The following is a 15,155-nucleotide window of genomic DNA, read 5'->3' on the forward strand; positions in this document are numbered from 1 at the left end:
CGGGATTCCACTGTATATACAGAGCCAGAAAACATTTTTTTACATTGTTCCCACACTGGGGGAATAAGAGTATATTCTCGTATTTTCTTGACAGTGACGTTTTTTTAACAATTGAAAACTATTTATAATTAAAGTAAATTGGCTGGGACAAATAATGTCATATTTTAAAACTTAAAATACTTACAGTTATGTAAAAATATTTGGCATTGTTTATGATCGACTGACTTGTTGGAGTATCAAGATGTTCTCTGCTAAAATGGTTGGCAGCAGATAAATTGGCACACAGAGACCTAAGGTAAAAATTAAAAATTTTGTAGAATCTCAAACACTTTTTTCAAAAAATAAGATAACTTCAGCAAAAATTGCTGAGTTTACACTTCAGTTTGTTTGCACTTTTTTCTTCGTTGCATCTGTTATCGGATAAATATGAATTTTGATTTAGAGAAGCATCTTGCATCCAATTCTAATTTTAAAAACACAATTGGGAAGGGTTCAGCATTTTTTGCAAAATATGGAAATACTATATTAATTACAAAAATGAAGTAAGACATATTTGCTTTTTTGCTCAAATAAAAAAAGAAAAAGAAATGATGCAGAAAAGAAGAGTTTGGGAAATTCAACTTAATATTTTTAGAAATTTCAGTTAAGATGATTAAATTACTTACTATAAAATTCAGCAATTCTTAAGTCTTCATGGGCACTAAATCCCTCCAATAAATGCATTAGTGGAGTGGCGGGAGGGCGAACTTGTACCGTTTTAAAAAGGAAAAATGTACTATCTCAGAGGTAAGTAAAATTCTAAATTTTGACTTTCAAATAAAATTTAGAATTTTTAATTTTGTTTTCACACATTGAAGCAATTAGAAAAATGTGTGAACCTATTCATTAACTTTGATCATTTTTGCATTATGCTAAAGCTTCTCTTTTTTTTTACAATTTTAGCTCTTTCACTAAACTTTTGAACTTGGTTTAAAACCTGTCATACAGAAAAAGCAATGAACAGAACAAAAAAAGGGGTAGAGCAGACACTCAGAAATAAATAATTTTCAATATTTCATGACATAATAATTGGTCATTAGTACTTAGTATAGGAAGATTTTCTAAAGATAAATTTTCAATAAAGGTATCATCAAGCAGGAGAAAAAAATTCTTTACTTAGAAATGATTAGAAACCTGTTTTAGGCATGTGCTTGAGACATGTAGGGGAAAGTGGGGCAAAGTGAAATAGTTAAGATAACTTACTTTTTTCAAAATGATCAACTTGGAATTTTGCTTTGAAAATTACGGTACATAAAGAAAGAACAATATATTTTATTATAAAACTTGCATTGAAACATTATTTTTAGCCTATTTTCCCAGTAAAAGTCAGAGAAAGAAGAAAAAAGCATGAAAGAAGGCTTAATGCATCTTAAAAAGATCCTGAAAAACAAAAAAAAAGGTCAAAAATAAATAAAATAGTTAGGTAAATATTGAAAAATTAAAAATTGGAAAATAGGGTATTGAGATGGGGAAAAAGTCTGTCGGTCCGTCAGTCTGTCAGTCCGTCTGTCTGTCGGTCCGTCTGCTGGTCTGCCCCCCTAATAACTTTTGAACAAATAGTTCGATTCAAACAATTTTTTTTTTTGTTAGAAAGATTTCGGCGAAGACATCTCATTCCCATGATTCAGTTTTTGATTTGAACAATTTTTCGTTCAATTTTGAACAGTTCAAAAAACTTAACATTAGCGCCTACGGGGAAACTCAAATCAAAAATAAATCTTGAACTTAGAGGCGAAGTGGCTCCAAACAAACTTTGTAGGGAAAAGCTTTTGATGAAAAACATGTATCGAAAATATCTTTTTGATTTGAACAAATTTTCGTTCAATTTTGAACAGTTCCAATCTCTTAACATTAGCGCCTACGGGGAAACTGAAAGTCAATATTGATTCCTAACTTAAAGGCAGATTTACTTCAAACAATCTTTGAAATGCTCTTGACAACCTATTCTCGACTCCGACAATTTTATCACTCCTGAATCCGACTCCTGTGCCCGAAAATTACTCGGACTCCGATTTCCCGACTTTGATTCTGACTTCGTAGCTTTGGCAAAAATTTATGCACGGAGGAAAAATGGCTGAATCCGACTCTTGGATATTCAACTCTGACTCCGGTATCAAATAATAAGTCCGTCTCTGCAAATATTGGTAGACTTGCGGACTTTTTGGGGAAATGACCAATAGAGAAATTTTCGATTTTTCAATTTTATTTTTATATGATAGAGTAACATGTATGAACATCATAGGTGAAAAAATTTTTGCGATACGATAAGTAGCTTTTTTTAAATTAATTTTTAAAGTTCAAGCGCCTGTGACGTCAGATGGCATAGGAAGTGACGTCCGATAGGAGAGAAACGCTAGCGAACCGGTTCCCATGTCATGGGAGAAATCGAAGAACGTGCATTCGACTTCGAAGATGAAACGTAAAAGGCTTATCTCCTCGCGTTTCTGGAACATTAAACCTCTCATCCTCTCGGAAATATTCGAATATCACCATTGATATTATTTGAGGAAGATTATTTAGATTGTGCTTTAACGAATCCGGCCTCCATAGTGTGTTCAAAAGGATTATTGAACTTCTAAAAAATAAAAATATCAGCGCGCTCAAAATGTCCCTAGCGAAAACAAGGGATCTTCGGCGGAAGGCTGCCTATTCGCGCCCTGTGACGTAGGATAGTGACGTTTCAGAAGAGCGCACTTTTGCGCGTGGATTTTTAAAAATTCATTAAAAATCAACCACAGTGTTTTAAAACTCGGCGATGGTGAATTTTTTAGTTTTGAGGGTCAATTAACAATATGCAATAGCCAAAATATGAACATTTAATAGGTTGCAACTTCCCTATTTCAACTCTGATTTTTTGAATTTAAAACTTTCAGCTCTCGAATCTAACTCTTTTGTCCCAAGATCAGATGGACTCCAACTCTGACTCCACAGCCATGGTTTTTACTGTGAAATAGTTGTTTTAAATATGTTTTGATTTTATTTTCAAGTTAAAGTTTTAATTTATGTATTCAATTTTTTGCGGAGAAATTCGGAGTCATTTATGTTCCTACATAAAGATATGCGCAGACGATTTTTTTTTCCGACAATAAAAATTATTTCTTTAAGTTGACAGTTGATTGTTTTTATTTATTTTTGAAAGAACATTAATTCATTCTTAAATTCTTTTGATAACAGGGGAAAACAAATAATTTGTTTTTTTGATATGATTTTAATGAGATTTTAATTTTAATTTTTTTTTCCTTTTTGAAAGTGGTTGAAGATTTTTTTTTTTTTTTTTTTTTGATAGAAAAAATGTATTTAGCTGCTTTGTTTAAAAGGTGCTGCTATTTTATTTGTTCTTTTATTTATTTTTACGTATCTACCCCTTTAGATGAGCGAGGCATACTTTATTTCTTTACAATTTTAGCTAATTTTGAGAATACTGATCAGATGCTAGAAAGTCGATATTGGTATACGGGAAAGGAGGCTCATTTAGTTCTAGACAGAACTTCTTGTTGGCAGTAAATTTGTAACTCGAAAAAAGGTGGAAATTTTTCACTTTTTTCATAGGGCAAAGTGAAAAATAAAATCTTTTTCTAATTCTCCCTGTTGAATATTTTCTATTCAACAGGGCTCCCAACACATTTTAGCTTTAGAAAAAGAGCAAAAGAGGACCATTTTCAATCAAAAAGGGAACTAAAGATCCCTCCAGTTAGGATTAGAAAGAGGACCTTGGGAGGACCACTCATAGTTAAGCAAAGAGAAGCATCGAAAGGCAAATTAACTGCCTGCTGCTAAATCCGTGAAGATAATTCGTTAATAAACCATCATATAGATAGATATTCTGTACACCTGGTCTTTTTATTCATTGAATAATATTATTTACACAAACATTTGGATGGGGGGGGGGGGGGGGGGCACTTAGTTCAGCACTTAAGGCAGCCTTCTTAGAACTAAATAGGCATAATGATACATTTTGACTTGAACCAGGGATGCTGGTAGTCTCCCTGAAGGATAAATGAAGCTGTGCTTCATCTTTCTTTAGTTTAAATTATTTGTGTCTTTTTTGCCTTGTAATGCATTACATCTTTTATCAACCGATATGAATCTACTAGCTCCGTCGCACGACATTGAATCCCCAACCCGAAAATAAAATTTATGTCTAGTGGCGCATGTTCAACAATCAGGCTTGAACAAAAAGAAAAAAAAATCAGTAAAATTTTGTGGCAGATTGCGGAAAAATAACCAAAAAAAAAAGGCCTCAAAACAAAACCCAGAATTTTATTTGTTCATATTCGAGAAAAAAATGGCAACAGATCTTTCTTCTTAATGATTTTCTTCACGCCACACATTTTTAATTAAAGCACTGTTATGGAAAGTTTAGATGAAGCACTGAATAATAATTTGAATGGAGGAAAGCCTTGGAAAAATAGGGATTTTATGTCGAAATGAAAGTATTCTAATTAATAGAGTTTAATCGATATCTCTGCTAATTATTATTCGCAACTCCAACGAACTATAGGTGGCACTGCAGTCACTGTCTAATGGCGGAATTAAAAACTAAAACAAACGCATGTGGTAATGAAGAAAATGCTAAGTGTTGTGATTTTTGTTGTTATGTATGAGTTTTTCGCTTTATTCATTTGAAAAGATTTTTCAGTCTTTTGGTTATTCTGACCCATATAGAAAGAGATTAGAAACCAAAAAGTATTACGAAAGTAAACAATTAATGCAGAACACACAGTAAGTTGTTCTGAAGCAGCCATTTTCACGATGTTGAATTCGGAATTCATAAATTTTTGGTTTTGCTTCGAACGGCATTTTCATTTTGCACCGTTTTTTCTATACATTAGTACATATTAAGTTCAGTTTCGTGACATTTCCGGCATTTGTTGACATTTTTGTCACATAGTGCACATACGTGGCAGACTGTCAAGAGTAACGTTTAACACTAGATAATTTATTTCTATGACTATATGATTGGATATCTAAAGAAATCATGCATTTAATTCATTCAGGGTTCATACCCTTTTGGTTAAAAAAAATTCCCTGACTTTTCCAGGTTTTCCAGGTTGTTTTTTTAGAAAATTCCAGGTTACTCGCTTTATTCAAAATTTATGTTTAAATAGTAATATTTTCAAAATAATTAAAATTGTTTAAAGTAGCAATGCAGAAGAACTGAAACTTCTCCCCTTAGATTTAAAAAAAAACCTTGGAATTTTTTTTCCCTTTGTTTTTTCTGTCAAAATTTTAAGTTTTAAATATTTTGTTCAAAATTGTTTTAATTTGTTTACTATTTGTTGAAAACAGAATACTTTCAACTTATTTTAGCGTTTCATTGATGTCACGCGTAATATTATAGCGTTTTGCTGTAGTCCTGCAGCAACCTTTTAGCATCCGCTTTTGGTTTACAATACTTCTTTTTATTTTCTTATTAGTAGGTTACACAAAACATATTGAGCAAAATGCAAAGCTAAATTTCAGTATAAATATGATTAACTTGTTACATCGATCGGCATACCATGTAATGCAGAGTAACAAAAATCAACATCCGCCAATCATAGGCCAATGCCAATAATTTTTTTTTTTTTTTTTTTTCACATATTAAAGGACGCTTACATTAAAATTTCAAATTTTCTTTTCCAGAAAGTAATAGTTAATTTTCAAAAATTCATAACTTATTGCACATTTTAATGTTATTTTCAATAGTTCACATTGATATAAACATCCAATTCTGTTTCTGGAAGTTTAAGTCTACTTCCATTGTGCAAACGATCAAATATGACGACAAAGTGAAAAATTTAAAATAAGTAGATTTTTGGATTTGTAGTATAAAAGTAGTAATAAATAATCCTTAAAAAACTACAATAAAAGCAAAATAGTCAGTATTTAGCACATAAGAGTCTAAATCAATTAAAACAAAAAAATGTTATGAAGATTAAATTTTGCACTTATCCAGAAAATAATTACAAATTATCTGGAAAAAAAGGCACAATTTGTGTTGTTTTCAATAGTTTGCACTGCAATTAACATCCAGTGCCGTTTTCGGGAACTTAGGCACTTAAAAAGTCTTGTGAACTTCCATCTTAGGAATGACCAAATATGGCGGCTTTGCCAAAAATAATAAATAACTTTTTTAATTTGTCGTATGAAGACAATTAAAAAAATAATAAATCTTCATGAAACTACAATTCACTGAAAAGTTTTTATCATATTTGCGTCCAAGGCAGTGAGGATATAATCTTACACTTCTGTTTTAAGAACAAAATTTCATTTCTCAAGAAAATTATTTTAAATAATAATAATAATAGAAAAACAATTTGCAGACCATTTTCTGTTATTTTCATCAGTTTTCAATTAAAGAAAACATCCAATTCTGCTTTGTTTTTAGAAACTTAGACATTTTAGGATCGTATCTACTTCCATCTTGTGAATGACCAAAGATGGCGACTACGTTTCACACGTAGCTGAAATGATTTTCCGATCAAAAAAAAAAAAAAAAAAAAGGATTTTCCCCGATCGACCCTCCCATCTACAGGTTGTGCTTCCGAAGCAGTAAATTGTCTTCTCTCCTGCTGAGTTTGTGCATAATTCCTGTTCACCTGATTTTTTTTTCCCTTGGGAACTACTGAGAGCCAAAAATGGCGGCTGATGATGATTTTTCTGGTCGCCACTTTTTTTATTGCCTTAAAATAGTTACAATTTTTTTTAAATACATCGATAAAAATGAAGATTAGACCTCATAAAACAAAATTCCCTGGGAAAAAAATGGGAAAAGAAAAATTTTGGGGACACATTTGGAAAATTCCCTGACATTTTTGACTATGTCATTTTCCCTGATAATTCCAGATTTTCCCGGAGCGTACGAACCCTGAAACGATTAGAATGTTGTGGCAACCCATCTAAAACTTTAGGCAGTAAAAAGAAATGCGTTCCCCTCACTGACTCCATGCAAGAAAATCTTCGCTCTTTTGGAGCATTTTTCGTTGTAAAAAAAAAAACGTTCATTTTTCGATTGCAGTTTTTAAGTGCCAGCGTCGGTTTAGATAAAAACTTACAATTTTTTTCGTGAAATCACAATAAAAACGAAGACTACATCTCATGGTACTTAATTCCTTGGGGGGAAAAAAAATGGAAAAAAAAATTTTGGAGGACAAAATTTGAAAACTCCCTGACTTTTCCCTGACATTTTTGACAGTGTCATTTTCCCTCACAATTCCCGGAATTCCCGGAGCGTACGAACCCTGTTCATTCGTCATGGAAATGATTTACCTGATATGCGAAATCTTGCCAAGATACATTATTCTTTCACACAATTTTAAAACCATAACCTTATAAACAGATTTTTGGCGAACTTTTATTTTTTATTGTTCAAATTCTTAACGTTCTTTCTGGATTTTTCAATCTGTTCTGCGATAAATATTTTCAAGAAAATTTATTTGCATACTTTCTATTTCAGTAGGATACTGTAGTAACAAAGGTTATTTAAATCATTTATGTGGAATTAGGTTAAGGAAAAGTGTCCATAGTCAATGTTGTTAAGTTCGTTTTTTTTTTTCATCGAATTGAAAAACTGATATTTATTCAAATTCACTCAGAACAAAATAAATAAAATGTGTACTCACAGTTTATATATGGTGGTAGTTTTTTTTTTTCAGTTGATTCACCATTATTTCTTTTTACTTATCGAATTCTGTAATCTTACTATCATTTTATTCCACTCATGATAAAAATTAAAAATGGTTTAACTAAAAACGCGAAATCTCGCCAAGGCTACTTTGCTCGCACAATTCCAAAACTATAACCCTAAACAAATTTGGAGAAACCTTTCAGCTGAGAATAAAAGGAATAAAGTAAATTCTTTCTCGGTTAAACATTTTTCATTTTGTTCTACGATAATAAATTCAAGAAAATATTTTGCATACTGTCCATTCCAACTAAATGCTGCTGTAAAATATGATTAGTTAAATTAATTTAAGATTAAAAAAAACTCATATTCTTACAAATTCATACAAAACAATAAAAAATTTTACCTGGTATAACGTTATCCAATTTTGTTAATCCAGAGTTTTCTCGTTTACGCTTCCACCATTTAATACTTTTTTGAAAGAAATAAGGAAAACTAACATTATTTTGAGAAGCTCGAGAATACTACTAAGGGACGAATTAATTTCTGTTGTTGAAGGCGTTCTTAGACATGTTGAATGCGTTACTCAGAACAAACTGACTGCGTTTACGTCAACAGATACACGTGAAGCGCAACGTGGCAATGTTTTAGTTGCATTCGCAGTTTTATAAATCACCGCAAGGTAGCGTATTCGAGCGCTGGAGTTCCGAATTGGAGGATTGTGTTAAATAGTGAAACATAAAGGCAGGAAAATTACGAATCTATCAATATCTGGTTTGAAGGTCAGTTTACTGGTGTTTGGGAAGAGTAACTTGGACATACATACATACATAGCTAGATACATAAGCTCAGTTTTTAATTATATAAGTTCACACACTAAACAGATTACAGTCGAGTCCCGACTTACGCGAGGGATGCGTTCCAAGACCCCTCGCGTAAGTCGAAATTTCGCGTTGTAGAAAAGGGTATGCGTAAAAACTTTTATAAACATATCCAATTATTTTAGACACTTGTAAACATCACCTCAAATTGTTAAAAAGCATTTCTTAACTATACAGTACTTTTTCTTACATAAAAAACTGAATTTTTATTTGTATTTTAAATTTAAAAAGAACGTTTTATTCAACATAAAATGCTGCTACGATGCACAAAATCAATAATCAATGGACAAGAAAGACATACAATAAACCAGTACGGTGCGTACAGTATGTAGTAAGAAAAACAAATGCACTATAGTTTTACTGTACACTTGATCCAGTAATGATGTTTGTATTTTAAAAAAGTGAATATGATGATTTTGCTGCACGATCAAAATGCTATTCTTATATATTTTTAAATACATAATACAGTTGCTGTACTAGTTCTTTTATAACCTTTCCATCTATGGCAAAGCAACACCCCTCTTCCTGGTTTCTTAAATTCACAATACAATAACAGCTTCCATTTTCATAATTTTTACATTTTGCTTAGATACTACTCGATGAACTTCCTTTTTCTTGACTTTTAATTGCCCTTATGGAAGATTCACTCATACCTAATTGTCGTGCTACCTTTGACGCATTTGTTTAAGCACATAATCTAAAGCTTTTGTCAGAAACTTTCGCTTTTTCTTTCTCTATATTCACAAGTTGAAATAGCGCTCTTAGGTGTCATTATATTTCAACAACTTTCACATTTAGAATGAAAAAAAAGGGAAATGAGGAGTAATTCAGGGTTCATACTCCATTTGGATGAAAAAATTCCATGACTTTTCGAAGACTTTTTCATGACTTCAATGAAAATTTTCATGACCTCGTTACACACTATTTAATATCAAATTTGCTAATTTTTGGAAATGAGTATAAGCAAAACTTCTGCATGAATGCCACACCCTCACTGAAGCACTTACTCGTAAAGGACAAAATGTAAGTGTACACTTAAAAAACTAAACTATTCTTATATGTCTTCATCAAATAAATTTAAGTAAAGTAAAAATGCAGTGAAACAAATATGATGATGCTTAAATGTCTGATATTTGTTTTATAAACAGGCAGAATGATATTGAATGGGACAAAGGTTGAATGAATCATCACTACATTTCAATAAATTTGCTTCAAAAGTTGCCTATTTTATGTCAACAGTGCATTTAATCATCCACGTAACTTGACTGTATTTTGGTTGTTTAAAGTAAAGCCACATAGTTTAATTTTTTATGTTTCTAAACCATATATTTTTTGATAGAACCATTCAGTAATGAATCAATCTTCCAATGCAGAAGTAAACTTGTTTTGTTTACTTATTTGCACATTTTCAAATGCATATAAATTGATAGGTTCAGAAATTCCAGAACATGTTTGATTCCTGACAAGGAAGTAGCAGTGGGTCTCATGGATTAGTTTTGCGGGCCGTATGTTGGGCACTACTGTTTGAGAGTATTAGAATTCCTCTTTCTGTATTCTTTCGCGCGTGCGGCTGGCTAAAGATCTTTATTGTCTAAAACCTTCAACAAATTAAGATAAACTCTGATAAATTTAAAATTAAAGTTCTTACGAGTGATGGAATCGAACTCGGACGAAATTGGACTGCTTTTTAAGTGATGTCCAAGCAGTAAAATCTCATCATAAAAAAGGCAAGCGGCTGCAAAAGAAGTAGAAGCAATGAGATTTCTAAATTCGGATTTGATTTTGGGCTCAGCTTTTATGTGCTATACTCTTAAATCACTCAAGATTTCTAATGCTCCTTTAGTTACTGTTACTTTCTCTTTGTCCGGGACATTTTTCCATGACTTGAAAGAAATTTCCATGACTTTCAATGAAAGTTTCAATTTTCCATGACTTTTCCAGGTCTGAACGCTTATTTTTTTTCCGTGACTTTCCAGGATTTACATAACCCGTACGAACCCTGGTAATTATTTGTATACGCGATGTATCAGACTTGTACAGTGTGGGAACTTCTGCTCTCAGGCATGCTAAAGAGATGAAAGTCCATTAACGAAAAAACATTTTTAGTAGTCATTAACAAAGTCAATACGGCCACCGTGATTCCCTTCCGAAAATTTTTGTAATGCTGGCGAGGAACTCGCGTTGTCTAAAATTCTCTACTGGTGAAAAAAACTCGCGTTATAGCCATTTCGCGCAAGTTGGATCTCGTTGTAGCGGGAGTCGACTGTACTATATTGAAAGCTTTCCTAAAAATGTCTGAAATGCTCAATCACAAAGAGAAGCAGATCACACGAGGCTTAGTTTTGCAATTTTCGTATTCAAAGTACATCTTTAAGAATTATGAAGCTTAGATTTAAAAAAAAAACTCCATGATTGTAGGGCCATGAGTGCTTTGAACTTTTATGGGGGAAAAAAACAAATTCTCCCCTTTAGCAGGCATCATGATAATGAAATGATGTACGTAAATTCAACTTTATATTCAACTTTGTTTCAAATAAAGTGAAACCTGTGTAAGTTGACCACTTGCGGTGCTCTTCTTTAGTGGTCAACTTAAACAGGTGGTCAACTTACAGAGGATGATTTTTATGATAAGAACTAATTCCGTGATTAAAAAAAGCGGTCAACTTAGACAGGTGGCCAACTTACAAGGGTGGTCAACTTCAAAGGTTTCTCTGTACAAATGCTACGTTCAAGGTTCATACTCTTCCAGACAAAATGAATTTCAGGAGTTTTTAGGAGTCAAAAGCAAAATTTTCATGAGTAATAACACGAGAGGTTTTAACAAGAAAATTAGTTTCAGTAACATTTAGTCTACTTTGCTGTGAAATTTTTAATCGATTAGTAATTTTTTTTTCACACACTATTCAATCAAAAAAAATAAAAAAATAAAAATTAGATTCAAAATATTTGAAAATAACAGGAATACACAAAATATTAGATACATTGGCATATTATCAGTACTAAATATACTACAAAATAGCAATAGCACTACTAATTAGCAATATAGAAAATATGCTTAATAGCTGTTGCTGTTAACACAAAACTAGCACATGCTCTTGGTTCGTTCTCTAATGGCAATTACAATCAGTAACTGTAATGGGCATGTTTGAACAGAGTAACAGGTCAGTCGGGTTGAACACACCATGTGTTTGCGAAAAGCACTGATTGATCTGTATAATAGGATAATTTTGATTGGTTTCCAGCGATTCAATATGGCTGCCTAAATGGAGATGACATGGAATTAAAATTAGCAATAGTTGTTGAAAATTATTTTCAGGAGGAGAGGAGAAAAATCAGAAAGTCAAAACAAAAATTTAGGAGTTGTAAGGGCCCTAAGAAAAAAAATTTAATTTCAGGAGTTTTTCAGGATTTTCAGGAGGCGTACGAACCCTGTACGTTAAAATGTTATGTGCTCAATTGTTTTCAATTTAAAATCCCCCTCCCCTCAAAAAAACCAGTAATAGAGAATTTAATAATAATTAAAATTAAGTTTGCAAAACTAAAAAAACTTGAATTAAACACGAGAATTATTAATTTTTTAGCTATTTAAATAAAAATTAAAACAAGTTAGTCTAATGTAGCAAGTCAAAATAACTTCTAATTGCCACAAATATAAAAATATTTATAAGATGCAAACCGATGGAAATCTCAGAGAAGCAAAGTTTCACGAACCAAGTTCAATCTTGGCATGTTTCCCATAAAATAAATTTATTTATTTTCTACTTAATTAAATGTAAAACATGCTAATCTAAGGTAGCATATGGGAAAATAACATTCTATTGGGAAAAATATTTTAACATTTACATGATGTAAAAAGATTGAAATTTCAGGCACTAAAAGCAATTTTCCGCAATGTCCGAGAAAGTTCAATGTTGTTATGGTTTCCAAAATAATTCCTTCGTTAATTATTGAAATTAAACGAAAAATAAGCTAAACTAAGGTAGCATATGTCAAAATAACTTCTAATTGTGGGAAACATCAAAACATTAACAAGTTGCAAAAGGATTGAAACCTTAAACACGAAAGCAATTTTTCGCGATACTGCATATCAAATATATATGTTTTGAAAATTGCACTGATGAAATATATTTAAAAGAATTACAACACAATCCAATGATTTTTTAAAGAATTCAAGCAATAAAGAAACTTTTCACTTTTTCAAAGCTTTCAAGCACTTAAAAATGACCTCTTTTCTTTTTTCAAGGTTTTTCAAGGGCGTAGGAACCTTGTTTAACTTGGGTGTACAAATCTTGTTTAACACACGCCGTGGCCGCATGTTTGGGTGTACAGTATCCAGGACCGGCTCTAGTAGTTCTGCCACCCTAGACGATATTGACAAGTACCCCCCCCCCCCCCCATTGAATAATAATAATATAAAATAATAAGCTTTATCTTTACTAATAATAAAGCTGAAAGTCTCTATGTCTGGATCTCTGTGACCCTCATAGCGCCTAGACCATTCGGCCTATTTTTATGAAATTTGGTACAAAATTAGTTTGTAGCATGGGGGTGTGCACCTTGAAGCGATTTTTCAAAAATTTGATTTTGTTCTTTTTACATTTCAATTTCAAGAAAATTTTACTGATTAAATTATCACAACGTGGACAAATAAATTACGAAAGTATCATAATGTGGAACTGTAACATGGGCAAGCAAATAAATATATAGCAAATTGGCGAGAAATTCATTGTCCATTATTTGTAAACATACAGGTGAACCAAATGACCTTTTAATTTTCTACTATGGGCAAAGCTGTGTGGGTACCACTAGTATATTAATAAAATAGAAATGCTAGTAAAGTGCTTAAAATTTTACGAGTTTCTAGTTAAATTCCAAACTGGATTTTTCATATCCAAGCGCTGGTACACACTTTAAATTATCTTTTTTGACATTAAAGTAGTGCATCTTATGGCACTGAAACAAATAGTAATATTTTAAAAAGACTTTTGAATCCTGCTATTTTCCGCCTCTAAAATTAAATTAAATTTCTAGTTAAATTCCGACTTATGCTTTGCATGTCCAAGCACACTCTATAAGCCAAAATAATTTAAAAAAAATTTCCATCAAAGCAGTGAACTTTGTGGTGCTGAAAGAGATATTCATACTAAAAAAAAAGAAAAAAAAAAACCTCAACTGCAAAATTTGCTGCCCTAAAATATGCCACCCTAGGCAGCTGCCTAGGTCGCCTACCCCCGGAGCCGGGCCTGACAGTATCTTTTAACAAAATGAAAACTTTTAAAATCTGATTGTTAAGTAAAAACAATATAAAAGCAGACTAATTGGACCAAAATGTTAAAAAGCGGTCTAAAGTGAACTTTACCATTAAAAACAGGGAATTGGGCGGGGAAAGCGGACCATTTGGGAGCCCTGATTCAATTACCAAAGACATTTTTGATGAAATAAATGAATAAATAAAAGAAAGAATGAAAAAATGAAAAGGAAATAAAACGGCAAACGAATAAATAAGTTAATAAATGAGAAAAAATAAATTATTTCATAAAATAGCGAATGGATAAGAAAATAGGTTAATGAAAAAAATGTAAATGAAATAATTAATAACTGAATGTGTAAGTGATTTGACAGGATTGAATAAGAAAATAAAATGATTTATTTCACTTTGCCCTGCATGCACTTGACTAACTGTACAAAGCATTTAAAAAACAAATGAGCTTAAATATAAAAGAAATAAATACTACACTGAATATTAGTAGCTTTCAATTAATACTTAAAATGTTAATAACAAGAACTTCATCATTTGATAACAAAGTAAATAAATAAATAAATAAACAATTTTTGACACAGAACAAAATATTACAATATGAGTAACAATTTTTGAAAATTTCTTGCATTATTATATTCTTGATTTTCAGAGATAATTTTTCTTGATTGCAGTAGACTATATGTGTTACTACATAGTTAAAATATTACTAGATAGGTGGCGTCAAGAGCAGAATAAATATTTCGCCATTTCATTTTGCCTCACACATTCCCCTACATGATCATATTATTTTTCAAAATGAAATTCAATCATAAAATGAAACTCATGAGAGCAATTTTACCTGTTAGCACCATTATCAGTTATAACAACAGCACAAGTACCAGTTGGAGCAGTATCATGGAGTTGATAATTAACAAGCACCCCTGCCTCCTTAGCTTTGGTCTCTAAAATCTTTCCAAATTCATCTTTACCAATACAACCCATAAATGCAAATACATTAGGCTTCTTAGCTACCCACTGAAAAGACAAGAACAAAAAACACTTAGCATTTGTCTTATTTTTTTTTTTTTTTATTCTGTATAACATAAGTAGATTATAAAATAGTTAACTTTTATTTGTTTTCTTTTTCATTCATTTATTTTCCAATGTCTGTGTGGGAATACAGGGCATAACAGGATACCTAACATTTAGAGAAGTTTATTCAATGCAAATTAATAGCAAACTGAACACTTTTATTATACAGAGCTCAAATGGCTTTTAAAATATATTAGAGAATTATTTTAGAGTTCTCACTCAAATCTTTCAGAGAAGTTCAAAAAAAAAATGCTAATGTTTTTTTACAACAATATCCAAAGCATGATGAGTAAATTCC

General features: G+C 31.6%; 1 protein-coding gene across 1 annotated transcript in view; it reads right to left on the reverse strand.

The window, feature by feature from the left end:
* LOC129225303 (uncharacterized) overlaps nucleotides 1–15,155 on the reverse strand; it is an 83,646-nt gene that overhangs the window by 19,124 nt on the left and 49,367 nt on the right. The window contains exons 5-6 of the mRNA XM_054859893.1: nucleotides 14,625–14,800; nucleotides 185–290 (exon numbers count right to left, since the gene is read on the reverse strand). Of these exons, the coding sequence (XP_054715868.1) occupies nucleotides 185–290; nucleotides 14,625–14,800 (282 nt within the window). The remainder of the gene's footprint in view (nucleotides 1–184; nucleotides 291–14,624; nucleotides 14,801–15,155) is intronic.

The sequence above is a fragment of the Uloborus diversus genome, chromosome 6 (assembly GCF_026930045.1).
Source record: "Uloborus diversus isolate 005 chromosome 6, Udiv.v.3.1, whole genome shotgun sequence".
Taxonomy (NCBI): domain Eukaryota; kingdom Metazoa; phylum Arthropoda; class Arachnida; order Araneae; family Uloboridae; genus Uloborus; species Uloborus diversus.